Source organism: Glandiceps talaboti, chromosome 14, assembly GCF_964340395.1.
Source record: "Glandiceps talaboti chromosome 14, keGlaTala1.1, whole genome shotgun sequence".
NCBI classification, from domain to species: Eukaryota; Metazoa; Hemichordata; class Enteropneusta; family Spengelidae; genus Glandiceps; species Glandiceps talaboti.
Window position 1 is genome coordinate 6,274,770 of NC_135562.1, and position 27,999 is coordinate 6,302,768.

The 27,999-nt window shown below is 35.5% G+C and overlaps 2 protein-coding genes and 1 long non-coding RNA gene across 3 annotated transcripts; 1 reads left to right on the forward strand and 2 right to left on the reverse strand.

Moving 5' to 3' along the window:
- Positions 1 to 1,544: 1,544 nt before the first annotated feature.
- Positions 1,545 to 4,361, forward strand: LOC144446016 (uncharacterized). Its single transcript, XR_013481943.1, has 3 exons — positions 1,545 to 1,778; positions 3,352 to 3,479; positions 4,037 to 4,361. It is a non-coding gene; the product is annotated as an uncharacterized LOC144446016 (long non-coding RNA).
- A 4,960-nt stretch (positions 4,362 to 9,321) lies between these two features.
- Positions 9,322 to 20,448, reverse strand: LOC144445643 (D-aspartate oxidase-like). The gene is made up of 11 exons (XM_078135268.1): positions 20,362 to 20,448; positions 19,714 to 19,964; positions 18,319 to 18,436; positions 17,534 to 17,613; positions 16,937 to 17,002; positions 16,719 to 16,773; positions 16,295 to 16,396; positions 14,210 to 14,280; positions 12,589 to 12,706; positions 11,072 to 11,170; positions 9,322 to 10,387 (listed from the first exon to the last, which is right to left on the reverse strand). The coding sequence occupies exons 2-11, from the start codon at positions 19,905 to 19,907 to the stop codon at positions 10,253 to 10,255; spliced, it is 1,038 nt and encodes a 345-aa protein (XP_077991394.1). The 5' UTR covers positions 19,908 to 19,964; positions 20,362 to 20,448; the 3' UTR covers positions 9,322 to 10,252.
- A 1,914-nt stretch (positions 20,449 to 22,362) lies between these two features.
- On the reverse strand, positions 22,363 to 27,936 carry LOC144445575 (vacuolar protein sorting-associated protein 28 homolog). Its single transcript, XM_078135182.1, has 7 exons — positions 27,851 to 27,936; positions 27,570 to 27,595; positions 26,868 to 26,995; positions 26,450 to 26,555; positions 25,355 to 25,456; positions 24,499 to 24,644; positions 22,363 to 23,759 (listed from the first exon to the last, which is right to left on the reverse strand). Exons 1-7 carry the CDS (start codon positions 27,879 to 27,881, stop codon positions 23,642 to 23,644), a joined length of 657 nt encoding a protein of 218 aa, XP_077991308.1. The 5' UTR covers positions 27,882 to 27,936; the 3' UTR covers positions 22,363 to 23,641.
- Positions 27,937 to 27,999: the final 63 nt, after the last annotated feature.

Consider the following 27,999-nt stretch of genomic DNA (forward strand, 5'->3'; position numbering starts at 1 on the left):
TACCGCTATATCAATGTTGTCCTACATTTGCCAACTTGTAAATTCTTTCACACATCACCACATATAGCTGAATGACCTAAATATCACCAAACCTATCTGGTAGCAGGGAAGAGAACATGTGTTTTTCTAGACAGTAACCCTTCCTTTCCAAAGGTCAGAAATTCGATTCTGTGTAGTTAATGACATGGTTCCCCATCCATCATTTCTACTATTAAGCTAACAATATCATACTTGTAGATTATTTGTTTACTGATTAATTCACTACAAATAAATTGCCCCAATAATCTTTTTATGTAGGCTTGTGTGGTTTCTAATTTTCTTGCGATCAATTGAAGTCGACACTCTACATACCTCGACGTTTAATTTGTAAATGGTTATGCTATTCTACATCATTATGATAGTCCCGTCAGTATCTGAATATGCTAGTTTTATGCCAGCACCACATTCAGTCATTTAATCTATTTACGTGTATATTTAGAGGATATCTGTCGAGAAGTTAAAACCAAAGAGCCAAAAACTACAAACAACTACGATGACAATGAGTGAAATTTAAGTTCAAAGTCAATATTGTGTTGCGACCTCACCCCCGGGGGGCAACTCCATCACAAGCATTAAAACCCAAACTGTTGTGATACCACTTTTATGCAAAAAAGGATACCCTTTCTGATACCATTTTAATTAGTCTAAGTACAATCGAACTGTCGTTGTTCGCTGTGACCGTCTCAGTCCACTAGCACTCACTCTGTTGTCTTGTGTTGATGGTGGGACTACAAATCTGATAACCCCATCATCATCATCATCATCATCTATATGTTGATTATGATCATTATGGTCCGGTTCTTGGATTTTTGCTTGGATGTTTTGCTGGAGACACACTTGAGTGTCTGGTTATGGTTGCACTTGCAGGAATATTGCATGCTAGCTGCACGTGACTAAAACCAGGGGTTTTCAGGGGAAGGTGGCCCTAGATCTGAAGTGGCATGAGCGACGAGAGAAGTTTTTCAAGGAAGAAAAACAGGCTGAAACACATAGTCTAATTTACAGACCCTTTCTGATACCAACACTTCATGAAAAGTATACCCTTTCTGATACCAATCAGCATAAAAAACGACCCCTTTCGCGCGGACCCTCCCCGTATAGCCGTCTATGGGAGTTGCCCGCCCCATAGACCCTACACCGTAGGGTCTATGCCCGCCCCGAGACCTTACATTTACTCATCTTGGCATTACATCAGTGTATCATTGATATTATAACTCACTCTTAGTGTAAAGCTAGCAAATTCAGTATGGATTAGTTAATCATACTTCTCTTGATGTATTGTTCACGACCTTTGATCATTTCAATGTTAAGCAAATCGGCATTAGCTTGTTGATATCAAGTCAACCACAGTTTAGTTATAAAATTTTCAAAGTTCAGCGACGTTGATGGCTAAAATGGGTCAACGACTTTTGGCGCAATTTTTGTGCTCTAAATTCCTTGAAATTGAGAAGGGCCGCCCAGCCGTCTAAACATGTTTGTTCCAATTACAGTTTGCGTGGTCGTTCATGCCAGTATGGGGTAATCATACAATAATGCAGCTTAAGTTAAGGTGTCTTTTTATGTGTAGTCGCGCCAATTTCAACGTATTATCGGAACGATAGAACGCTCATGATCTTCGAGAGAATCACAGAGGTATTCCATCCTAGTAACTGGTTTGGTAGATATAGCTAAGATGGCACTGTCAATGCTGTCGTGTGCCGAATGCCGTATGAAGACATAGAGGAACGACAGACACGTAGGTAAGTTGACAAAATTCTTTTAGTGAATTGACAAAATATTTTGTACCATTGTCATTATATGTATTCCATAACAGCAGACTGACTGAAAATGCTTGAAATGGTTAATTACACAGAAGTGAAGTTCATACATTGTGTCTCCGTTTTCACGACACTTTTTACGCACATTTCCATGATTGGATTTTATCTAAATCATGTAACATTGACTGAGAAAAATGAAGAACGTATACAATAGAAGTGAGTGACGTGTAACAAAAGTACAGCATACTTTGCTCTTTCGTGACCTTACTCCTGATAGTGCATATGCATGTCTTCTGAATATTCATTAACTGATGTATTAAAGCAAAAACTTGGGAAAAGGCGGGAATACAACATATGTGTATCTGATGTTGTAATCAATCCCGTTAGTAAACTGGCACACTTTATTAATCTAGTGATCTCGTATAACATAGACATGTATGGAATTTGGTGAACATACGCTTTCACTATATTTTAGTTCAATCATCAACCAAGTAGTTAATTACTTGCTTACTTACTTACTTACTTACTTACTTACATACTTACTTATTTGATTAATTAATTAATTAATTAATTAATTAATTAACCAATTAATTAACCAATTAATCAATCAATTGTAAAGTCTTTTAAGATGGATGTGTATATATCTGTACGAGTAGGTTGATAGAACTACTAGATGTAGACACAGGAGACAGTGTTTGCTATTTGGAGGTTGTTAAAAGGATCAGTTACACTGTGATGAGGAGGTGGTATATGTGGATGTTTAAGTCATTAGGACCACTTGGCAGTTGAATGTGTATTTTGTGGATACTGCATCGATCAGTCAGTCAATTAATCAATCAATCAATTAGATCAATCAATAGACCAATCTGTGGATCGATTAATTTAATAAACTTAACGAATATTTAAAAAAGTTATCTTAGTTATCTTATAACTTGAAGTCTCAAATTACGAATGTATGAAGGCTTTGGTTTCAATTAATTAATTAATCAATCAATTAATTAATTAATTAATTAATTAATTAATTAATTAAATAATTTGTTTATTTATTTATACATATATTTTTATAATTCTATTATTTATTTGAGATGTCGTACAATATTTACGAACACTATAAAAACAAAGAACAAATTCACAAAGTTCCGTAACATTTACAAATCAACTATTTATTTTAGTACATTTTCTCTAAAATTACTAAGACCGGTAAATATGCTGGTATTTTGCAAGATATTGATAAAATTGAATGTCCTAGGTAAAAACGAGTTTTTCCTTTTGTGTGCAATTAAAATGGGTCACTTCAAAAGTGTAGTGTTAACGGTGCTTCCTAGATCCAGGAGGGAAAATGAAACGGAAACCTGGGAACAATATACATTGGGTTAATTAAAAGAGCCGTTTCCCTCGAGATTGAAGGCTTTAAAATACTGATAAAAGATTACTGTAATCTTACTTTACTTCATGTTTATATATATTGTATAAATGTGTTGATTCTTGAACAGGCAATTAACACATACACGGCTATTACATATAGTAATTAGTGTGTTATATATACTATCTGTAGGCTCCATAATGATGGACGTTGTTGAAAACACTCAGAAGAGAATTTATCGTCAGCAAATTATACAGATTGAACCTGCTGAATAAGAAGATAGAAGATTCGACCCTAAAAAAATATTGAGAGGAGTTTCGGTACGTCACAGTTATTTACCTTTTTACACCTCTCATCATAAAAATTTAAAACAAAGCATCAGTATTCATCGAGTCACAGTTTGTAATCATTCTTTCAAGAAAAAAAGAAACGTTTACAAAAATAGCGCGCGTTTTACATGTATTCATTTACTTTGACTGAAAATGCCATGTGTTGACGTGATACTGACTGTGTTGACCTTCATCAGTACTGGTGCGATACAGTTACATCGGATCGGATGACACTGCATGCACTCAGGACTAAATATAGTCACTCCTATTCAATCGACCATGAACATATACAAATAGTTTACATTGTAAGTACGTTCAGTGTGTTTCACAGACATTAGTAGGACTTTTCTATATTACTTTGTTTCGGATAGATACAGTATATTACCAAATTATATGGGTACATTTCTCGCGTAATTGTTGCTGGAAATGTAATTCATAATTACTAAAAATCATCACTTAGATAAGTAAGTAAAAGTTGTATTTGTGTAACTTGTTATTGTTTTCTTAATACTAAAGATAATTAAACTATGGCATCTTTTACTTCGCAGAAACTACAGAGACGGTTGACAGTTAATCGGCCAAGAAGAAAATAATATTTTATAAGACAGTGCTATATATGAGTTCTGATGACGACGAATCGGAATGGGAAATTTGGAAGTAACACAAGATGAACTAGATGACATTGTGTAGCAAACGAACAATCAATGAATTGCATGTTAAGGGAGAGTTCATTTTTACGGCTGGGGATGTGCCGGGAATTGTTTGTGTTGTACTGAAAGACTTTTCCCCTTGTGAGCCCTTCATCCGAAAGAAGCCCCACCCCTAAATGAAAACAATTACTATTTAAAAAAACAAAACAAAAAAAAAACGTTAAAAGCAATCTCCAAGTGTATGTCATGGGGTGTTTATAATTACCGAAGGCGATGGTGTTGAATAGCCAAAGAATACTGGAATATGGTCTTCAACACCTCAATTAGTAATTCAAAAATTATTCTACAGCACAATGTTATTGTCCCAATTTTAACGATATTGTATACATTGTAGATTTGCTGACATAATGATGTACATGACAAATTCTAGCCAAACGTTTTTACTTGAGTTTATTGGGCACTATCCAGTTTTCAATTTATTACACATGCGCGTACGTGTGTGTGTGTGTGTGTGTGTGTGTGTGTAAAGATAAACTATTAATGGAAGGTTATAACCTGCCACATAATTGTACATAAGTAAATGCACCTTACATAATTGCGGCAAAGCTGAAACATTTTTTTTCTTCAAATTTACAAGGTTAATAACTGCTCCTGGGGCTTAGTTTGATTCGGAGAGGCAAAACTCGGAATAAGTCAAACCGTCCCACCGATCTGCTTTGTAAAAGTGATGACTTAGCCCCCCCCCCTCCCCCTCCGGCCGTAAAACTGAATTTGCCCTAAAATGCTTTGAGCAAATTTAGGTAAAGTTTGAGCGAAGGGAGGGTGTTTTAAAGTGGCACAAACTGAGTTTGTAAGCATATTACTCAAGTGAAAATACTTTAACAAACCACATTCCAGTGCATTGTTAATATTAATGCATGTCGTTTCCCATGACATTACGATTACATAGTACTGATTTCCTGAACATGTTTTTATATCATTACGTATTATAAATGAAATCATCGGATATTTTTTTTAATTATATCATGACAACCATGTTTGAGTTCAGTCAATCACAAGTGGTGGTGGTGGTTAAGTGTGCTTCAGTAAGTACAATACTGCAAAAATTACACCGAAGTACTTATAAACTCAGCTTGTGCCCTTCAAGTCTAAGGCGAAAACTATTAGTGTTTCCAATATTTTGTCTTCACTCTCTTCAGGTTATATTGTTAAATTTATTGTACTGAATTACGTGTAAATGTTTCACTAATTTTCCATAATGTGCATATAGAGATATGGCAATAATATAAATATCTGACCAAACTGCCAGTGTGTATGTAGTTCTACAAGAGTTTACATATATCATATGTTGTGCTAGACAACCACGGTGCATTTCACCAAGTTTGCACATTGAGCCAATTTACTAGCTGTAATTCTGGGCATGTCAGTGCCTTTAACTTTGATATTGTTAGTATTGGTATTTTATGTCAGTAACTAAAGAGAAGGAAGGGCTTGTTAATTATTTGTCGATTTTCGAAGAACTTTTGTATTGTTTTTCTGAAGAAAAAAACTTAAACTAGAAATGAAAGCAATCGCTTATTATCGGAGACGATATATTACGGCCGCTAAGAGTTCACTATAGTTAAATGAACTCAATTCTTCAGTATGAAGTTGATCGAGGTCAGTGTCAATGCAACCGAAACATTAATACTATCAAATTATGATAGTTTCAAAATAGCATAGTTCACTCTCATTATCATTTATCATATTATTCTGATTCTTTTGTTTTACCGGCTATTGCTTATGTCTCCTTTGATCATCAAAAGAGGGCGTACAACTATTTGTGAGGAATTAATAACTTGACGAAAAGGAAGTGATTTAAGAGATTGTCGTAGAGGTCGCTGCATTGATGAGCAACTATTTCTTGAATGGGAATTTATGAGTATACACTTGATGTCACAATACAGCATTCGTGTGAATAGACTAGCAAACACAATAGATCAGTTATTCAGAGAAAGGTAGGACCTAGCCGACCCATTCCAATATTCCAATATATATATATATATATATATATATATATATATATATATATATATATATATATATATATATATATATATATATATATATATATATATATATCTACCTACATATAAATAGCAAGTGACAACTAGATATAGATAATTGTTTCACATATTTCTTTTCTTCTCTGTTTTGTAATGGTTTAGATAATCACCTCTGGAGTACACTCCTTTAATAAATTATTCTTATTATTAATTAATAACGTGTTTGTGTAATCATTTATGCAAATGTATGCATCGGGTATGAAAGATATTCGTGAGTATTCATATGGGTATGCCTATAGTATTCTCATCAGTTTACGTTAATAATACGTTTACATATCCCTGAATATGCCCTGATTATGGTTAAAATACGTCCATATTCCTATCATAAGGCATGTATTCACATCCTATTCATAGGCGTATGCTAAGATATTCATGGTGAGAATATGCTGTGAATATTATGTGCAAAAGTGGTTCATCTTCTCATCGTTTTTCATGCTATTCTTATGAGCATACGTCGACTCCAAATTCTTAGAATACGTGTGCATATGTCTGAATAGTAGGATATGCCACTAGATATTTACTACAAATGCAAACGTTTTCGTATGCGAATATGTATCATTTGGTGTAGTGTACAAAGGTCAACCCAATTCACACCTTCTAAATCCCCCTTTGTCTTACACTATCCAATACTGATAAGACTTCAGCAGCAACTCAGACAAGGAGTTGGTTATAACCCGCTACACAAACTTTAATATTAGCTCCGGTAGAGGACTGCTAATCCCGTACATGTCAAACAATGTGTCAACATTATGACAGATAAAGGGCATAAATATGCATATATGGCCCAACCCACCGCTTATCGTAATCTCAATGGAATGTCCGGTCTGAAAATGACATTCGCTAGACTGTTCGGGCAGGCCCTCACATGCGAACTTCGTTCGCTTATAGTTATAGCATCGAAAGAAAGCCCGAACGTCTAGCAGCAATTAAGACTAGTTTGGACCTTGGCCTTTTACCTTCTTTGTATTGCATGAATTGACCTTCGTGGTAAATGTTTACGTTTTTATCCTGATCGCCTCCTCTACAGATAAAAACATAAACATGTACCACGAAGGTCAATTCACGCAAAATAACAAAGGTAGAATAGCAATGAACGATTAGCCGACATCTAAATAGGATTTTAATCAGATTGCGAACTGACAAACATTGATACAAAACAAGAGCGGACCCCCTCTGGTGTAAATTCACTCGACTCCCCCATCGTACTTTTAATCATTTTGTTTGTCTATGAATTATAATCTCTAGCCAACGCCTGTGGTCTGTCTGGTCCTAAAATTCAGGACGTCCAACGCTATGCTAATGAGGGTGCAATCAAGGTCAGCAGTTCAAACGTCAAGTACCTTCGTACCCTCTCTTATTCACTATACATCCCCCCCCCCCCCAAGTCATACAGATTGATTCGAGTGCCTGTGGTTGATATGGTGCTTCTTTGGATTGACATTTCTAAAATAAATTAGGTACTGTGTTTGTAATATTTTCAATCAAAATAGTTGTCACATTGAGACAAATGTGTAAACCAGTATTCATTGCAAGGACAGGTAGTCTGTATTCGAGGCCGCATAGCACGCCCGACTACTATCGGTAGCCTATATACTAGTAGCATGAGTAATCTGCGCGTTCGAGGTGACTTTGGTTCACCGGTAGTCTGCATCCTGGTCGAAACGAGAAAATACTACCCATATTAAATAAATTACATATTAGATACTTACAGTTGTCCAAAGTTCTTCTAATGTTGAATTGTACGACCTATCCTAAGTAAGACACACTCGAGTGATTATGATATGAACGTGTGTACGGTCATGTAAATGTGACTAGTCCCACGCCTCTCATTGGAACAATACAAATAATAAAAAGCCTGTCCTGTCATGCACAGGGAGCCCAGGAACTATATGTTACAAACGAACAAACAAGCAAACAAACAAATAAGTAAATAAATATGTAAATGAAATATCATTTTAAATTCATGGATAATTATCAATAAACATGTTTATGTGTATACGGGCCTGTATACTATTGAAATAATATACTATATTTTTAAATTTTTATGTATACAATTATCTATACACACGATAGAAATACACAGCATATTATTTGTATACGAGTATATACATGCCCGTATATACATATACATATCTATAAATAGTTATCCATGAGTTTAAAATGACATTTCATTTAGCTATTTTTTTTATTGTTGTTGCTCTTTTGCTAGTCTTTCTCATTTTGTAATGTTCAGACCGCTGAGACATGTTGTGTAGTGGTCTTTAAACAATAAATTATTATTATTATTATTATTATTATTATTTGGGAGGGAGGGAGCTCATAGTATAAGCGGAAACACGGGCACTTGTTTCCCCCGAGATGTTTCAGAATTTACTGAGGGATGTCTAGGATCGCGTAAGTCCACACACCACGAAATAGAGTATAATACCCATAGCAACCATAACCACGCCAATAGCAACAGCCAAACGGTAATGTATTTCACAAAGCCAACAGGGAGGTACAGTTGTGGTTCTTGCCCAAGGACTTTAGCTACTCAGAAACATATGGCAGCAATGGAGCTCGAACCTGCCACCTGCAAGCCAGCCACTGTAACCATTTGCCCATCATGACAATGCAAGATGCAAGGTAAAGTGTTAGTGTAAAGATACAACAGTGATTTGGTACAAGTGAAAGAATGGATGGACAGGATGGTCACAGTGTCAGTCAAAAAAGAGGGTGAATATATTCAGCCATAAAAGAAGATTAGAAGATATTCTTTGTTTAGACAATAATGCAGAGAAAGAAAGAAAGAAAGAGACAAGAAAAAGTAGTTTTATTCATCTCAAATACACACACACAAACACACAGACATGCATGCACACGCAAACACACACACATACACATAATAAAATGCTACATCACATGCCCACTCCTCACCTTGGTGTTTATTTGTATTGATTACACAGGTCGTGACTGCACCATCAACGATTTAAAACACTGAGTATTTTCACCCATTTTAGTATATATTTGGTGTCTTTTTATTCAAAAATAAATCACAAATATAGTAATGTTATTTATTGTACTTATGCTTCTTTGTGATTAAAATAGAATTTATAAAATTAAGTGTTAGTAGTAGTTCGATTTTTCTTTAAAAGACACGCAAGTCTTATAGCTAGCCATATTTTGACATGTGACATCTTTAATGTAGAATACACCTCGGAAATAAATTCTTTAAATTTTTCCTGTTACTTTGTTCAAGAAAACTCCAACCTGTTCTCAGTTTAAATCAATTAAAACATCTGGGTTCATCTCTTTTAAATAGAGGTCCAAATGATATCAAAATTTAGTCATTTTAGAATCCAATATGGCCGCCAAATCCAATATGGCCACCAAATCCAATACTGGGTTATAACCCTATGGGAAGATAAGAGACTGATGATTTTCTTGACACAAGATGACAAGCCCCACTCCCCACCCTCATTTTTTTATTATGACATGGAGGGATCAGGAAGAACAGGCTTTCATCCTGCCAAGTTTGGATTGAAGAACTGTGAGTGTGATTCTCTGGAAATTTGTACCTGAGGTGCATTGATCATGTTGTAGCATCAAAGATGTTACTTTGATACAAGTCCTTGATTGCTTATTTGATTGATTAATTAATAAATACCTTGGCTGACATTTTGAATGTGACTATGAAATAGTGTTTACATTCCTTACTTTATTTTCAAGGAGTGATTTATAAAGATATTTACTACTCATGAAATTCTTTCATGTAAATACTGACTCCAACGTAATGTTGGTCAGAACCTTAGAGGTGTCAGTATTCATGTGTTATGTCATTGTTTACGACTCTACAAATCTATAAGATATACCGTGTCATTTTGCCCTCACCGGTCTGCTTTAAAGTGGTTGACTGATGTGTGAGGGCGCCCCGTCATGTCATACCTCACAGACTAGGAGTTGACTGATGTGTAAGGGCGCCCCGTCATGTCATACCTTACAGACTATGAGTCCACAAACATATTGAAATCTATAATTTTGATGATGGCATGTTCACAAAGTTGACTTTATGACCGAGGAGTTCTCCAACCAGTCTTGTTGCATGTTGTGCACATCCCCAATGAAATGTGATACCACTTCCTCCATGCCCATAGTTATGAACCACCTATAAGAGAAAAGACTATTGGTTTGACCACCTGTATATTATACAATATGTAAATTCTGTCTATATACCACCTGTACTAATAGATACAAATTGAATACACACCCATATGATCATACTATTTGCATGTCGCTTTATCCGTTCATATCTGTCTATCTATCCATCCATCCATCTATCTATCTATCTATGTATCTATCTGTCTGTCTGTCTGTCTGTCTGTCTGTCTGTCCGTCCATCCGTCCGTCCGTCCGTACGTCCGTCTGTCCATCCATCCATCCATCTATCTATCTAAACAAACAACTTTTGGTTCATGATTATATATTACTTAGGCGTAAAAAAAAATGTGGTTCCGATTACATTCATTTTTACAATAGGTGGGGTAGATAGATTTTTTATATTATTTTATTATATTTTTTGTTCATGTGTGAGTGTCTAGTTCAAGTTTTCCATTGTTTTCCAAATGGTCTCTGTGTTGTTTATTTCTTCATATCAGATGTACAGCCATTACAGATTTGAAGAATAGTTTTATATTGTCTTTTTATGTTGATGTCAGTTTCCGCATCTACTATTCTTGCTAGACTTCACAATTGTTTGCAATTTTATTATTATTTTTCTCGAATACATCGGGTAACCAGAACCAAACAACATTTTTTATTTGGCCTTTAGGAGGAAACAATGAGTGCTTACCTTTATATTATTGTCTTTGATAGTCATGACTTCCTTCTCAAGTCGCACACTAGGACGACCAGGTCTTAGACCCACCCATTCATGATCAATGGTTGCATTCTGTAAGTCAGAACAGAAAGTCTGCAAGTCTTACAACTGTAAAAATCAAGCCATAAGCAAACTAAGATAGATACAAACTAAAAATATTGTTGCAACATGTTGATATAAGCTAGCAACAGCCATTGATGGAATTCTACTCACAGTAGGTGGCATATTTGATAACACATTTTTTCTCACCTGGACAAACACATTCAACTTCACTTTCAGTATTTTTTTCACCTGACAAATATGTTAACTTTTCCTTTTCTTATTTACACTATTCCTTTTGAACTTGCACTAAAATAATTGATTTTAATAACGAAAAAAAAAAAAAAAAAAAACTTTGTCTTTATGCTATCTTGATTACTTTTTTTTTGTAATTTATCCTTAATACTATTGTCACTGAAATTAATAGAATTAAACATAACATGGTGTGTGCTGGATGTTTCATGAAGTCAAATTGACTGTTCTAACTCACCAGACTTTCATTTCTATGAATATTTATGAGCGTCCTCGCTTATGGAACGTCTAACTCAGATACCACTAGGGAGTGTTTGAGGAAATAGTGCAGACACTAGATTATATTTTATGTGTCCAAATCCTCAGTCAGTGAGTAGCGTGCGTTCTGTATGTGCATTGTGCATGTTGACTATTAGATTGTATGTTACAGGTTATGTAAATATAATCTGCATCTGAATACAGACTATGTGATTATATCAACATAACCAAGGCACCACTATCACTCACTTGTGTAATCAACTAGCAAGTTTTAGTTTCTGTCCAGTATGTTGTGAAAACTAAGTCAATGATGAGCCAATAGGGAACTTGCAATCCAGACTGAGCATGCTCAGACACAAAGGACTATGGGATTATATGTGGTTATCGTAATAGCTAATCTGGAGCTACCGATAAAAAAAACCTCCCACAACAGTCAGGGTAAACTATGAATTGACCATTCGTGGCTGCAAACAATGTAACAGTATTGTTAACAATACCAATTTATTAGTATTTATTTATCACATTTCCCATGATGCAACATTCAACATGGCGGGTTTGCAAGTTCCCTATTTGGAGACATGGACTTGAGAATATGTTAAGTTGGGGTTTGATATTAAGTTGACTCTCTCCCAGTCCTCGGAGCTTCACATTACTAAAATTAAAGCTAAACGAGTTATTTTGTATGTACCGATATCATCTACATAACCGTACTTGAATATCCTTGTACTGTGCACCCTCATCGACCATGATAGAGATAACCATTCATTGACATGTGACTGCGAAGCTCCGTGTTTTCACGAAGCCCTCAGTGAGTGGGACGAGTAAGGGTCAAAGGTTGAGGGCGCTCAGTAGAACTACCTCATAAATGCAAGTGTACTCGTAAGAGTCATATATCACCATTGTCATTTTAATAAACTTAAAAATCTACATGTAAGACTTGCCTTCAGACTAGGGTACAATTCACAACTTTTTTCAAATAATCTTTTCTTGATGTCTTCGTATGGGTTGGTATTCCAATCTCCTTTGTCTGTTGTACCTCCCAATACAACATTATTGGCACTGAAGAAAACATTAAAATTAAACATTAAAAAACACCTTGAGGTTAAACACCAAGCATATTAACCACAGACAAGGAAGAAATCAACAAACTATTTTAATGACTGGAACTCAATAAATCATGATCTGAAAGCCAGCTGGGACACTGATGCTTTCACTGCATACCTCTCCCAAGTGTGATATGTGTAAGGAGTTTAGCTGATATTAGGCCTAATAAAAAAAATTGTGTGGTTCTGATTACACTCAATTTTGGAATAGGTGGGGGTAGGTAGATTTTTGAATTTTTTTTATTACATATTGTTTTCATGTGTGAGTGTCTAGTTCAGGTTTTCCATTGTTTTCCAAATGGCCTCTATGTTATTTATTTTTTCTTCCTATCAGATGTACAGATTGGATGAAGAGTTTTATATTGTCTTTTTAAGTTGATGTCAGTTTCCGCATCCACTATTTCTCGTGAAACTTGACAATTTTTGCGATTTTATAAAAAAAAAATTCTCGAATACGTTAGAAAAATTCTTTGGGTCAGCACTGAAAAACTAGGTGGGGTCGGATAACCGGAACCAAACAATTATTTGTTTAGGCCATATATGGATACAGAAAGAGATCAGTAATTATTATGGGATAACTTGCATCAGTGCATGCACATACTAGTGGTATTTACACTGCTGTGCTGTGCCAGAAAATATTATTGCATGTTCCTGTATGCAAATTACTGTGCATATAAGTGTGATTATTCTTGTACATTGTACATAAAATACCATGAATGCATAGTAACTGTTACTGCCAATTTTACATGATTTTTCTTTTTTTTTGGATAAATGCAAATTATTGTAACAATACCAGAACCCATCCATGACATGTGAGTGTCTGAGTGGATATTTAGGCTACATTTTCACTCATATTTGCAAAGTTTACAGATGCAGCCGACACTGCAGGCACTCATGAAAACATCCCAAGTACGCAAAACGTGCACTCAAGCATTATGAGGTTCTGTCATAGTATACACAGAAATACCAGCCATAAACAGAACTATACATTCTGTAAGGAAAACACAGTTAGGCTTAATTTTTCTTTCACACATTGCCTGTACATGAAACTGCAAGTGCATTGAAATGAGGTGTGATTTTGGTGGATCAGATTTGACTGTGTGGAAAACCGAACCTCATTTCAGTTAAGCAAGAATGATGTGCATTAAACTTACCCTGGTATAACATACATAATGCATCTGACGTTATTATTATTGCAAAATGATTGCCATACACAAAACAAAAAGTTGAACATTATTTTTAATTTCTGAACTGCATGCATATTTGCTTGGAATAATCATGTGTTTTAAACTTACCATGATACAATATAGCTGGGATCTCCATCTGTTTTCAATATCACAAAATGTTTAACCCATGGTGCTTTGACCTTGAACGTGTCACAGTTGCAAAAGGAAAAGTTTGGAATTATTTTCATTTCCAAACTATGTTTGTTTGGAACATTTCTATGTGTTAAACTTACCCTGGTATAACATAGACATCTGGCTTGTCTGTTAATAGCATTGCAAAATGTTTGATCCATGGTGCCAGCACCTTGAAATTGACAAAATGTTATTTCTAACTTCTGAAAAACATTTGTTAGTCATGCCTGAAAGTGCAACAAAATAAATTCTAAATACTTCATGCAACAAACTTCAAATGTGTCCTTCATAAATCTTTCAAAGCTTAAACTACAAACAAAATTTTGATAAAAGAGAGAAAAAACAAACGTGTTTTTTGCTTGTTCCTCATATACATAAATGAGGGTTCTCATCATTACGAAATCTGAGAAACTTTAAACATTCCTCCCCTGGGATTTTTGTTCTACCCCTCGACACAAGCTAATGTCAAGTGGACTTGCAGGTATACATATTTAGATTAGATACACAGGTGGAAATTCAACTATTATGGTAGACTCTTGAATAAATTAGTACTAGATGACGAGAGAACAAGACTGAGTTTGCAGTCAGAGCTCTCAATTATCATATACCCAGTATCGATTCCAATGCAATTCAATGGGGAGCAGGTGCAATGAACCTGTGCAATAATTTTCCTTATCACAGCCCGGCACACTTTGCCCAAATATGGCAAGTGGCACACTCATTGATTTCTGTTGATCCACTCAGTGATTTGGCTTTGTTAATTTCATCACTATTTTGACTTTTCTGCGAACAAAATAATATTTCAGTGCCAATTTATGTGCTTATTTAATTCAAATTCTGTTTCCGTCCCATTACTTGAGGCATATGATATAATCTTTATGGCCCGGTTACGGGTTTCATGGACCTCAACATTACTGCATACGGGACCTTCTATTAAAGTCGGGCCCTTTCACCGTACAACCTTGCTCCACAAAACACATATCCTGGCCATAAAGATTATTATCAAATTATGTTGTGTGCTGTGGTTAAAATTTGAGAACTCATGGCTGTAGGTAGATTATACTTTCTAATGCATTACAGCAATGTATCATTTCATGACGTCAAGGAACTTTATGTCATCTACAAAGCCTCACTTGTCATAGACTTCCATCAACAAATCTCTTGGTGATGTCACATAATTTCATGGCTAAGGTTTTACTAAAAACACTTAAAGTAAATCCGATGGTAAATGACCGAAAAACCTGTCATATTTTTAATAGGCTTACATGGGTATTTCTTTCAGTAACATACAGCATAATATATTTCATGACAACGTTGTCAATTAAAAATTGCAATAATCAACAGGAGTGTTTAGAATCACCTTTAAAATTTCTAGAGTGTTTGTTTACTAGTAAGTCAACAATTGTTGTGTACAGCTACTAGTCATATTTGTAATGTGTAAAGTCCAATTCTCGATACCTGTAATACCATTTTGTGTCATGCTGGGGTCAAAATAGCCAGAAGGTCAACCTATTGACATACACACCCAGAGTAATGCATGTACCGGTATAGCATGTGGTGGGGAAGTCATGGTGTCAACCAAGAAATCAATGATTGTAATCGTTACGAGATGTCCAATATGATTTAAATCCGATGTACCGTACGGTACTCAGTGCGATTTCCTTGTAGCTCTTACATTTATTGCGATTTGTTCTTTAGTGAGCACCTGATATCTACATCTGACACAATACAATAGGTGTTCTCAAGCCACACAAGAACGCTGAATGAATTTACTCAACGAATGAGAACGTGAAATGCGCTGAAACATACAGGTACAGTACGTATACTTCAGCAAAAAGAGATTGAGGACTGAGTGCACACAATGATGTTATTATTATTATTTGGTGGTTTTCTTTCTTTCAATTTCGAATGTTAAATGTAAAATTGCAAGATGGATTCTGGTTGGCTACTCATAACTACGAGTTCGGTTTCGGGAAAACCTATGTTACTGTGTTAGATATCAGTAACGGGCACTCACAAAAGAACAAATGACAGTATTAAAATGTAAGAGCTAAAAAGAAATCGCGCCGAGGACTACATCAGATTTTAATCAGATTATGAGATGCCTATAAGTTGATTGGTGGTAACGAGAATTAGTTACTATCTTTTACTAATTTGCATGCCTTCAAAAACCAAGGTGGTCATACCCGTATTAGTTGACCTCTGATTGGCTGCACACTGTGGTCACCAATCAATGATCTTGCATGAAGCCCTGTACAGTTAACAATCACATCAAACTCTCCTACAAGCTGGAACAAAAAGTGATAAAAGGTAACTTAAGGGAGAATACCACTCCATGAAATACATACATCTTCATAAACTATGGGTTCTGGAGAGTCATTTCATGATTTTACATCACCTACAATTACTTGTGATTTCAGAGAAACATCAAGTTGATTATGTGCATTTATAGGGTATCTTTGCTATGGGTTATTGCATCATGGGAGTCAGCAGAAATAATATATTCTAGGGGCTATTGCATCATGGGAGTCAACAGAAATAATATGTTCATGGTTGAACAATGAATCCTAGAAAGGGCAGGGGTTAAATTTTCTTAACATTCACAATTACCTCCTCCATGTCACCTATTCTTTTACACACAACCTTTCCACCTTTAGTCTTGAATCTGATTAAAATAAGACACAGTGAGTGATTATTGTTATTCTGTCAAATTTTTCATTCGCCAAAAATAAATATGTTCACAGTATTTGCTTGTACTGGTTGTCCTTTTTTCATACACTTTAAAACTAGTGTATGCCCTGTGAGAGAGACTTGTATGTTCCTCTTACCTATTCATCAGCCAAGGCAGGTACATCTTACACTCGGCAATTATTGACGTAAAGTAAGCACCATATCTGTCAAAATGTATTTGAAACTGTAATTACTAATAAGATATTAACAAATTATCAACTGATTTTGTCATACCTTTATACGAGAGCATTCTTAGTGCATATCTCACTTAGCACCTGCTGAAAAGCTTGTTTTTAGATTTTTCCCATCATGTATTCCCACACTGACTGTGCATACACAGAGCTGCATTCAAGGTCACCTTTCATGGTGGTGGCCTATCCTTTAAAAACCTGTCTATGGTCAAAATGGGTACGAGCATTGATTTTTGGTCAAAATGGCAGCATTGGCCATACGCCCCTACCAGAGCTGGGCACAGGTACCCCCCCCCCCCCCCATTAAACTAATACTTTTAATTCATTTCACTCCCAGCCTGTCATTTTGCTATCAATTTGATGGCAACTGTCAATTAACCATTAATTAATCATTCTTAATTAAAATGACAACAATTATATCTTGAACATTGTGAAATGTACTACCACATTTCAACTTTCAAATTTCCAGTCTCAAAACTGCTTTCCTAGCTGTTAAAAACTTACTTGGCTGTAGGAAATAATTGAGAGATTTCTTCCGTGGATACTCTTCTGTAGTTGTACACTGTCTTTGACCAGTGGGGATCCTACAATGACAAAAATACAATTTACAAAGAGTCCAGGGGTAGCAGAGAATACAAATTCTGATTCTGAGTAATAGAAATTCAACCATCATAATTTGACAAACTGAGTAAGTTATATTAAAACCACGCAGATTTATCAAACTTTTATTTTTTTTATCGACAAGTGCTATAATTTCATATAATTCTTTATTTTTTAGGATATTTTTCAGCAGGATATGCTGGCAGCCGAGTAAACCTATATGTAACTACCTAAGGTGTATCAACAAAACTTCACTCTGCTAGGTGGTTCTTTATGAACATTCTTCACTTTGCTAGGTGGTTCTTTATGAACATTCTTCTCTTTGCTAGGTGGTTCGTTATGAACATTCTTCACTTTGCTAGGTGGTTCTTTATGAACATTCTTCACTTTGCTAGGTGTTTTTTATGAACATCCTTCTCTTTGCTAGGTGGTTCTTTATGAACATTTTTGACTTTGCTAGGTGGTTATACACAAACGTTACTTTGCTACGTGGTTAAACAATACTCTGCTAGATTGTTCTATGAACCAACTTTACTTTGCTAGGAGGCTATGTACAATCGTAACTTTGCCTGGCATTGTGTTAAATACTTACTTACTTACTTACTCACTTACTTACTTACTTACTTAACCTGTTGGTCCAGCTTCAATGTCATGAACTTACCAGAAAGCTTTATGCAAATAAAACTTACTTCTTGTGGTTTGTCTAAAAAAAGATGCCATCCTGATAAAAGGCCAACACCAGCAATGGATGATTCCTCAGACTTAAACAGTGCTTCTAAGTGTCTGAAAGTAGCATTTCCCCACTCTCTGAGAAAATAAAACAATTCCATATCAATTAAGTTAAACATATTTCTCTTTCTTCCAACTTGTAGTTGAGTACAAACAAATAATGCCTTGAGAGAAAGTAAGTTAAAGCGGATTAACTACATTATACAATCTAGCAGGTTCATATCTTTATGACGAATGCATGCAATATACGATGTATTTGTTATCTGCATTTTGACAGGATGTTAAGTTGGTCACATGTGCAAATCAAATTAGGATATTGAAATGGTTGCAGTACCATGAGTCTTAAAGCTGGAAGAAACCAAATTACCTGAGGAAATCCTGTATTGTTCAATAGAGTCAAACTATGAAGTCTTTCATACCTCAGTGTTGCAGCCAGCCTTTTGAAAGAGTGGGACATTGTGTCCCAAGACTTTCATTTCTCTGGGTCATCATAAATATTTTGGGGACATTATAAAACAGCACTAATGGCATTGTAGCACAACTGTACAGTTTTAAAAATATTTACCCACATGCTGATCCATGCTAGATATTTGCTGAATGATTATGAGTTGCCTATCAAACCCTGTTGTTATCTATGCAATATACGCAATCATTTGGCTGTTGCTATAAGCGTGGTCATGTTGCTAAACATATTTGCATACAATTTTAGTGTGGGTCATCTATGATCCGTCACTTCCAAAATCCCCTCTGGCTGCAACACTGCTACCTCCATGGTCAAAACTGAGCATCACCCTTCTTACTTGCAGATCTGGTTGCTTTTCAACCAAATCCAACCAAAGTTGAGTGTGTTTGAACCCAGATTGAAGCAGTAAGTCTTAGGAGATTATCAACGGCTCATTTAACATAATTTCCAAACAGTTAGAACACATACAGTGTTACATGTGACCACATGTCTCTTGCAGAGGGTGATTTGATAAACATGAATTTGAGATGCTATGTCCCTGTTGTGTAATATATTTGATAGGCAAAACAAAATCATGCATAACATCACGTTTGTGTATAATACCATGCATGGATGGGATTGGTCTCGAAAGACAGACACAAAATGCAACAATAACATTGCAATGTATAATCACCCTCTGCAAGAGACAGACACATGGAACAATTGTATCCATTCTGAATGTCAATTCCGCACAGCTTAGTTTTTTTCTGCTGTAACAGGTTTCAATTTAAAAACTTATTTGATACACCAGTATTGAAATCCTAAATCTGCATACCTTTGGAGATGTTCTGGCGTGTCACCAGCTGTATAAACTCATTTGATACACCAGTATTAGAATCCTAAATCTACATACCTTTGGAGATGTTCTGGCGTGTCACCAGCTGTATATGGTTCCCAAAAACCTGCTGCACCATCTCCAGTTGTATTTGGTGAAAACTTATCAGCAATAATTGTCACTTCTACATTTGGTATGTTTTCTAAGATATTAACAGCCGATGATAAACCAATCACACCAGCTCCAATCACACCCACTTTATGTGACGTCATGATGCCAGTCTATGTGTCTGATAAGGAAGGGGGAAGGTTGAAACAATGGGAACGAGTCTGAAAGAAGTATAACATAAGATAAATTATACATTGCCGTCATGTATATTTAAATTTTAAAATTAATTAGGAAAGTGTTGCAATTTCGCTTAAAACAAACAAACAAACAAACAAACAAACAAACACTTTACATTGCACAAGACAACCTGGTGACATAAATGTAACAGTATTTAACTCTTCTTTATATATGATCAGAGTACACTATGTACCAGTAGGCCAATTTACATGACTGTATTGTACTAAATGTACTTGTATTAAGTTGTAATACGAAGTACTCTATGTAGTCTCCAACTTGGATTTCCATGTGCATTGCAGCATCTCAGTCTTCCGTGAGTTCGAGTTCAAGCATATACATGATAGACGTTGGACTCAGAGAGAGAAATAACGTATTACTCACCTGCTCGGTCAAAACCTTCCAAAGTCTACGTCTCAACAACAAATGGCAGTTAATGCTGTTAAACATCCATTACATGAAACGCATCGACCTCGTATAAATTGATTTATGATAGTCTGTGTGCTGCTGGCGCTATTGCTAAGTTCACCACTAGAGGGCGACCCGAAATGTGACGCTGTGATATGATGTGGCCAAAATGTTAGTCTTGCTGCTAGACGTTCGGGCTTTCTTTCGATGCTATAACTATAAGCGAACGAAGTTCGCATGTGAGGGCCTGCCCGAACTCGGATGTTCCATCCTCGATAGCGTTGTTCGGCTGGGTGTCGTATTTTATCGGAAGAACATCCGAGGGCTAGCTGATAGACTACCAAAATGTCGGCTTGTTGGCACATCAAGCAACGTGTAATGCCTTTACTATAAAGGTTGACATTTTCGTCTTAAACTATAATTTCAAATGAATTTTGCAGTATCTTTTTACCTATTATAACATAAAATTTGGAGAGGGGCACTTCTAAAAGTTCGCAAAAAACTAACTTTTTTGAAGGATAGGTGAAACTAGCTAGCTTCTTCAGATTGTCATAAACATTCACGAAATTCTACTTTATTTTTGGTTATATTTGGCACTCATCAAGTTATGACATTCTAGGATATATCGTGAGGGGTAAAAAGAAGTTTTGAGTATGTTTATATGTGTTTGTTTTTTGTTTTTCAGACATCCAGCTACATGCATGAGTTCTCGTTGGCATGACAGTCTCCTTCACCGTGCACTGCGTATTCCCCAGGGCTGTGCAAAGTTCGCTCCAGGAAAGTTTTTCAATGGCATTTAAATGCAAAAACTTGCAACTCCACCCTCCCCCATAAAAAATGGTACATTTTCAATGTTGATATATTGCTCACGTTGCAAACCAAATGTCATTTAAAGAAATGTATCTGCAGTAGCATGTAGAGTACTAAGTGGCGTACTAAATAGAGTAGCCAACCGCCTTCATCATACCACATTGCGCAGCACACTTGTTGACTCACAGACATAATAATCACTTTTTTTTAAACATGAATATGTTATATACACTCGCCCTCCAGTCTTACCCTCCAACCACACTTGATATCAATCAATATTACCGCGGCAGTACATTTTAGCTATGTCATGACATTTATGAGTACACCCTGGGGGACTATTACTACCTCAGTAGTCTGTAAGGTACGCATTCACGGGGCGCCCTCACACACCATCGGGCAAATAACTTCATGAGACACGAGTGCTATTACAGCATGAACAGAAGGTATGTTTATGATTCACCGTAGACGGTGTTTCACCTTGTTCTTATCACCACTGGTAGATACATTCTGTGGTATAAATTAATATATTCACCATTCTTTTCCCAACAATCAGAAAAATACATCTAGTAATCAAAAATACCAGTAGAAGTAAAAAAAAAAGCTATCAAGTTTATTTATCACAACTTTCACAAGATTAGATGTGTTGCTTTACATACTGAATTGTTGATATTATCTACTACAATGTCTGTCTGTCTGTCTGTACACATTGTGTATGTATATATGTATGTATGTATGTATGTATGTATGTATGTATGTATGTATGTATGTATGTATGTATGTATGTATGTATGTATGTATGTATGTATATATGTGTGTGTATGTATATATGTATGTATGTATGTATGTATGTATGTATGTATGTATGTGTGTATGTATGTATGTATGTATGTATGTATGTGTGTATGTATGTATGTATGTATGTATGTATGTATGTATATATGTATGTATGTATGTATGTATGTATGTATGTGTGTGTGTGTGTATGTATGTATGTATGTATGTATGTATGTATGTATGTATGTATGTATGTATGTATGTATGTATGTATGTATGTATGTATGTATGTATGTATGTATGTATGTATGTATGTATGTATGTAAAGGCCTAACCGTCAGAATGGAACTATATAACTATGTATGTATTGTGAATGGGTATGTCTTTCCTGCATATTTCATTTTTTAATCAGAAAGTCCTCTCTCTTTACATGTTGGAAAGTGACATGTATCAAAGGAACATTGTTCAAAGTTATCCTTGTTTTTGTCTCTTACTGGAGCAACAGAACTTCTCACACCATGTTTTGGGTTCTAAAAAATCGTTTCCCTGGATGAGGTTTGATGAAAAGATCAAACATAAAACCGTGACTGTATAGTATATCCATATCAATATTGATAATATGAACAGAAATAGACACACAACAAAATGTAGTAAGAATATCATCACCATATATTACACATGTAGAATAACTGAGTAGAGTATACATATAAAAAAAAAACACTTTCACAAATAAACAAAAAATTATTGACAAATGACAATGCCAATACACTCACTGTATATGACTTCTGCAAAATTACTAGGGTTTTACAGGAGAAATGAAGTTGCCTTGGTGTTTTACTGATGGGACATGAACCCAAAGATAGATATGATTCAACTGTAGACTAACAATAACAGAGAGACACAACACAGTAGGATCCTTTACCCAATCATATTGAAAAGTGATAAATCATTGTTATTTGTTTACAATGCAGTAGAGACAGACATCTGATGAAATCAGTAGACATTGACTTGATGATTTTAATGGCTTCAATTGTTTACTTTCCAACTGATAACCAAGATGGTAACTTGTCTACTTCTACATCCCCACTGTGTGTGCAGCACCTATATAATTCTTTCTGTGGCATTTGAAGTCGTCTCTCTGTGAGTAGAAATAACAAGGCATCTTCATTTCCGCTGTAATGTACAGTTCTAGAAATGAAGGGTTCTATTGTAAAGTTCTGAGTTTTCTAGTGTTTAGTTCTAAAACGAAGGATTCTGTTGTGAAGATCTAGAAATGATGGATTCTATTGAAAAGTTCTATAAATGAAGGTTCTATTGTAAATTTTCTAAGAATGGAGGATTCTGTTGTAAAGTTCTAAAAATTGATGTTTCTATTATTGTAATTTTGCTAGGAATGAAGTTCTATTTCAGTTAATGAATGAAGGGTTCTTTTGTTAAGTTCTAGATATGCAGGGGTTCATTATACAGTTCTAGAAAAGAAGAGTTCTCTTGTAAAGTTCTATAACTGACAGGTCCTGTTGTCATATCAAGAATTCTATTTTAAAAGTTCTAGAAATCAAGGGTTCTATTGTAGACATTTGTGAAGGTATGGGTGTATGTCTTGTTATTAATAAAATTAAGTGTTTCTGTACAAATAGGGAGTTCTAATTCTATCTGACATTTGTACAAAGTTCTAGGAATGAAGAGCTCTACTGAAGTCATTATACGCTGATTCCAAATCAAATAACATTTGTCTGACTTGGTCTTCGTCCAGTTCATCGGATGCTGTCATACTTCCTAACGTTTGCAACCTACAATAACAAAGAGAACGAAGAAAAGATGTCAGTTACATTATTACTACCAAACTAGGGTGACTATAGAGTTTCACTTAGGCGGCATGATGTTTTTTATTACCAAAACAGAGTGACCATAGAGTTTCAATAAGGCAGTGTGATGTCTTTTACTACCAAACCAGAGTGACTATAGAGTTTCAATTAGGTAGTGTGATGTTTTTTACTACCAAACCAGAGTGACTATACCATGTGATGTTTTTTACGTCCAGCACGACAGTTTTTGTCACAAATTACATAAAACAAAATACAGGCACTGATAGTGTGCACGCAAATTAAATGTTACATTTTATCTCACTGTGAACAAAAATACAGGGTTTTGTGTTTGAATCTTCCTAGTTTCAGCTGACAATGATTTTGATTTGTGTTCACAGTGAGATAAAATATATCATTTATATGCTTGCATGCTTTATATAATTCGGAGCAAAAAACATGTGAGGTGTAAAAGACATTAACTCTATAGTCACTCTGGTTCTGTGGTACATCTTGTCTGATGTGACAACTCTTCAGTATTTGAAAAAAAAACTGTGACTGTGCTGACAAGCACATGTAGGTAGCTCTTTAATCAGAGTATAGCATATTTAGGCCTGACTACAAATTGCAACTCTGTCGCATCAGTGCAATAAGGTCGTATCTGCCTATACAATTGCTTAGCAGCTACCTTTCTGCATTGACGCAATGACTTGTGAATCAAATTTACCATTTATTGACTTTGGGTTTTGCTTCAAAGTCTGAAGGAAGTGAACTCATTCTGTTGATAGTTTCCATCAATTCTTTCAAATCTGGTTGTAGTTCATCATTGGCTTTGATATCCAGTCTCAGTTTGTCCATGATGGTGATGAATAACTGAAAATAACACAGATTGATAGATTTATAAATTTTCACCTGACTGGTCACATGACTTGGTATGGCATATTCATTGCATTTCAGAATAAAAACACATAAGGCCCTACAGTATGACTGTGTGTAGTTCAGTATTATATATCATTCCCCCAATATTTTTCATTATTCAGCAAAGGAAAATACAAGTCACCTAGGGGGCCTTGTCACTACAAGTTGAAAGACGATTAATGACAAAACCCTCAGATCATGAGTATATTCAGGCTGAATTTAGAAAACTTGAACTATGATTATACAGTAATATGATAATATATCTCTGGAAGGATAATTTATGAAAAATCAAGAAAACTAATGGTGACTTTGAACATTTTGACTCCTAATTTGAGCACCGCAGAACCAATAATATAGACACTCATAGTCATGACTTAGAATGATCGAGATACAAATTCCATATATTTTGTTTGAATGTGTTAAACTTGGTTTGTGGGAGGTATAATATTGTATAACACAGATTAATCTAATGGTAAGGTCACTGAAGACAAACTTCTAGAATTGTTGGAGGAAAAGGATCACAATAATACTTGACAAAGAAGAGTAGACTGGGCTGTAAGATACACCTTGTCATTTGGTCCTCACCGGCCTCCTCTCAGAGGGAATGACCGATGTGTGAGGGCGCCCTGTCACAGTGTACTGCACAGTGTATAGAGCAGACTTACAGAAACAATATCTGCAATACATTTACTAGTATTTCCTTTATCATCTTTAATTGTTATAGGTCGGTCTTCTTTTATTCTTTCCATGGCTGCAGGAGTGTCCAGCTAAAATATGACAATAAAGTTATCAAATACATGTACAAAAACATTTTTTGGAAATTTCCATTTCTCATTACACTAATTGGTGTGATAATTTCAGAATGGCCTCAGCTACTAGACAATATAGAAACATTATAGAATCATGGTGCATAAATTCAACGTGTGCAAATCTCTTGGTAAATGAAGTAACATCTACACACTCACATTTCGTATGAAAATTTCAAGATAAGGATAGCCTGTTAACTCTGCTATATTGAGATACATCGTTAGCTGTTTTGTATCTCTTAGCTATCGTATCAATACCTTGTCTTGGGAATAGTTTAAACTGACTGAGGAAGCCATCTCGAAAAGTTGTTATCAAACACTAGTATACATGTAACTTATCACATGCCACTAAACATGCTAATCGTTTATTGTTAACTCCTGTGATCATCTCAGTAATGCATTTTCATTTACATAATGACTCATTTTAATATAACAGTCTGACTAGTTGCCATGGCAATAGGCACTGCACACTGTGATCAATCAGGCTTTTGGTGAAACTTTTCAAGTTGTGTGTACCAGCCTTTTGAATTATTCTCAAGACAAACTGTTGATATGAGGGCTTGGAGGTACAACCAGCTAATGATGTACAGGTAAAACAGTGAGGGGTCACTGAACGACTGTGCCTATCATACACATTTTATGTTCCCCAAGAACAATTTAGACAGATAAGAAACTGGCTCCCACAGATCTTTCAATACAAATATGAACAACATCACATAAAATGTGCATGATATGCACAGTCGTTGGGTGATCCCTCGCTGTTTTACCTGTATCTCATCAATAGCACAGTGAACAGGCTAAGATGGCAATTTGAAATACTAGATTTCAACATGAACATAAGTGATGTCAAACTTGCGAAAGTGACTGTTTTTGGACTCTGGGTTTACGTGTAACATAATGTAATGCTACTCACACATTTGTTCGCAAATTCTAAAAATTTTAATTTATTCTTACCCTAAATTTTCTACAGAATTCTTCCACTGTTGGATACTCTGAACTCTCTACTTGTTTAAAAGCTGCCTTGTATTGCACCAATAACCGTGAACATGCTGCAGTATATCTATGAAGTAAATGAACAACATTACACATATCAACATGTGTCAAATACTTATGGGGGGGGGGGGGGGTATTTACTAAGAATCTTTCAAATTCAAGAATGATATAGTTCAAACACAGTCCTTCTCTCATCACGTGATAGAGGGACTTTGTGGTTCAAAGTATACATACATGCATGCAGCAAATAATGATCTCACTCCCATGTAGTCATAATGTCTTTGAGTGTATGTGCAAATTTCATCATCAGGGTACATATATATCTGAAACCATATACCCTAATATTTGAAAACTACTAATGTCAAAGGTCACTACTTACTCTTTGGAATGTACTGCATCCTTGATGTACATCTTCTCTAGATTTTGAAGTGTGTTTATTACAGCAAACAACTCTGACAAATTGTCATACTTTTCTCGTTCTCTTGCATTTCTATGTAACTTTACTTCCTGAAAAAAAGATGAAAACAATTAAATTGCTTGGTATTTGTCAAACATGTGTGAGGGCGCCCCAACACGGCATACCTTACAGACCAGTCAAACAACAGTGGTGGACACAAAATACTATTGAAGAAGTCTGAAAAGCTAAGTTATAACAGGACATTTTGCACTATTTCATGTTTGTACCAAGGTTTATGCTCTTAAGTTACCTTACGTAAAAATCATGCCAAAAAATTAAATAAACAGTGAATGGTAGATATTATGGTTAAGGTTATCATAACATATCTAAGGTTACCAAGGGCGAGTTGAAGTTGGGGTGAGTTGAAAATGGGACAAGTTGAAGTTGGGGTGAGTTGAAAATGGGACAAGTTGAATTTGGGACGAAATGACCTCTCATTATTAAGTGTATGGATGCACATTTCTGGTTCACTTTGGATAACAACCCACGATAGATGTTGGAGAATGGTTGCCCCTAATACTAGTATAAACTGACAACGAATGCATCACCCCCGATCAACACTTTTGAAGTTTCTGTGTACATTGGATAAATTATGACGAAAACATGTATTTGACATCATCCTACCTCGTAAAGTTCTGGTCTATTTGCAGCTGTAACAGAGGAAAACATTCTTCATATTATTAGATGTTCACGAGAAAACAAACATTTAAAACATGTTACACTTTCCTAAAATACGCAATGCTGATTGTTGTGTTATCGATCAGACCAAATGTGACAGTGACTCATCGACACGACATCTATCACGTTAAATGACGGTTTTCTAATAAAATACATATCTCAGAAATGAGATCTAATATTCTGTGGATACAGTGATCATTCTCACGATATTCTCTGAATATATTTACCTTGGGCTTGAGGCGGCACTCCTGCAAACATCGTTTTTGAGTCCTTGTAATTTGTAAATAAATCTACCTTCCGGAAACTCTGACCCAAGTCAGTAGACTTGTTGGACAAGACAGTCAACTTTAACCCTTGACCCTGCGAAGCATAATTA

Excerpts from the sequence above, each read along its gene's own strand:
- LOC144445643 (XM_078135268.1), bottom strand. The coding sequence starts at position 19,907 with ATGACGTCACATAAAGTGGGTGTGATTGGAGCTGGTGTGATTGGTTTA. Across the intron at positions 17,614-18,318 it reads TTTTAGACAAACCACAAGAA|GATCCCCACTGGTCAAAGAC; the intron begins GTAAGTTTTATT and ends TTGTCATTGTAG. Across the intron at positions 17,003-17,533 it reads CAATTATTTCCTACAGCCAA|ATATGGTGCTTACTTTACGT; the intron begins GTAAGTTTTTAA and ends ACATTTTGACAG.
- LOC144445575 (XM_078135182.1), bottom strand. The coding sequence starts at position 27,881 with ATGTTTGCAGGAGTGCCGCCTCAAGCCCAAG. Across the intron at positions 26,556-26,867 it reads GATGCAGTACATTCCAAAGA|ATATACTGCAGCATGTTCAC; the intron begins GTAAGTAGTGAC and ends TTTACTTCATAG. Across the intron at positions 23,760-24,498 it reads AAACCCAAAGTCAATAAATG|GTTGCAAACGTTAGGAAGTA; the intron begins GTAAATTTGATT and ends TTGTTATTGTAG.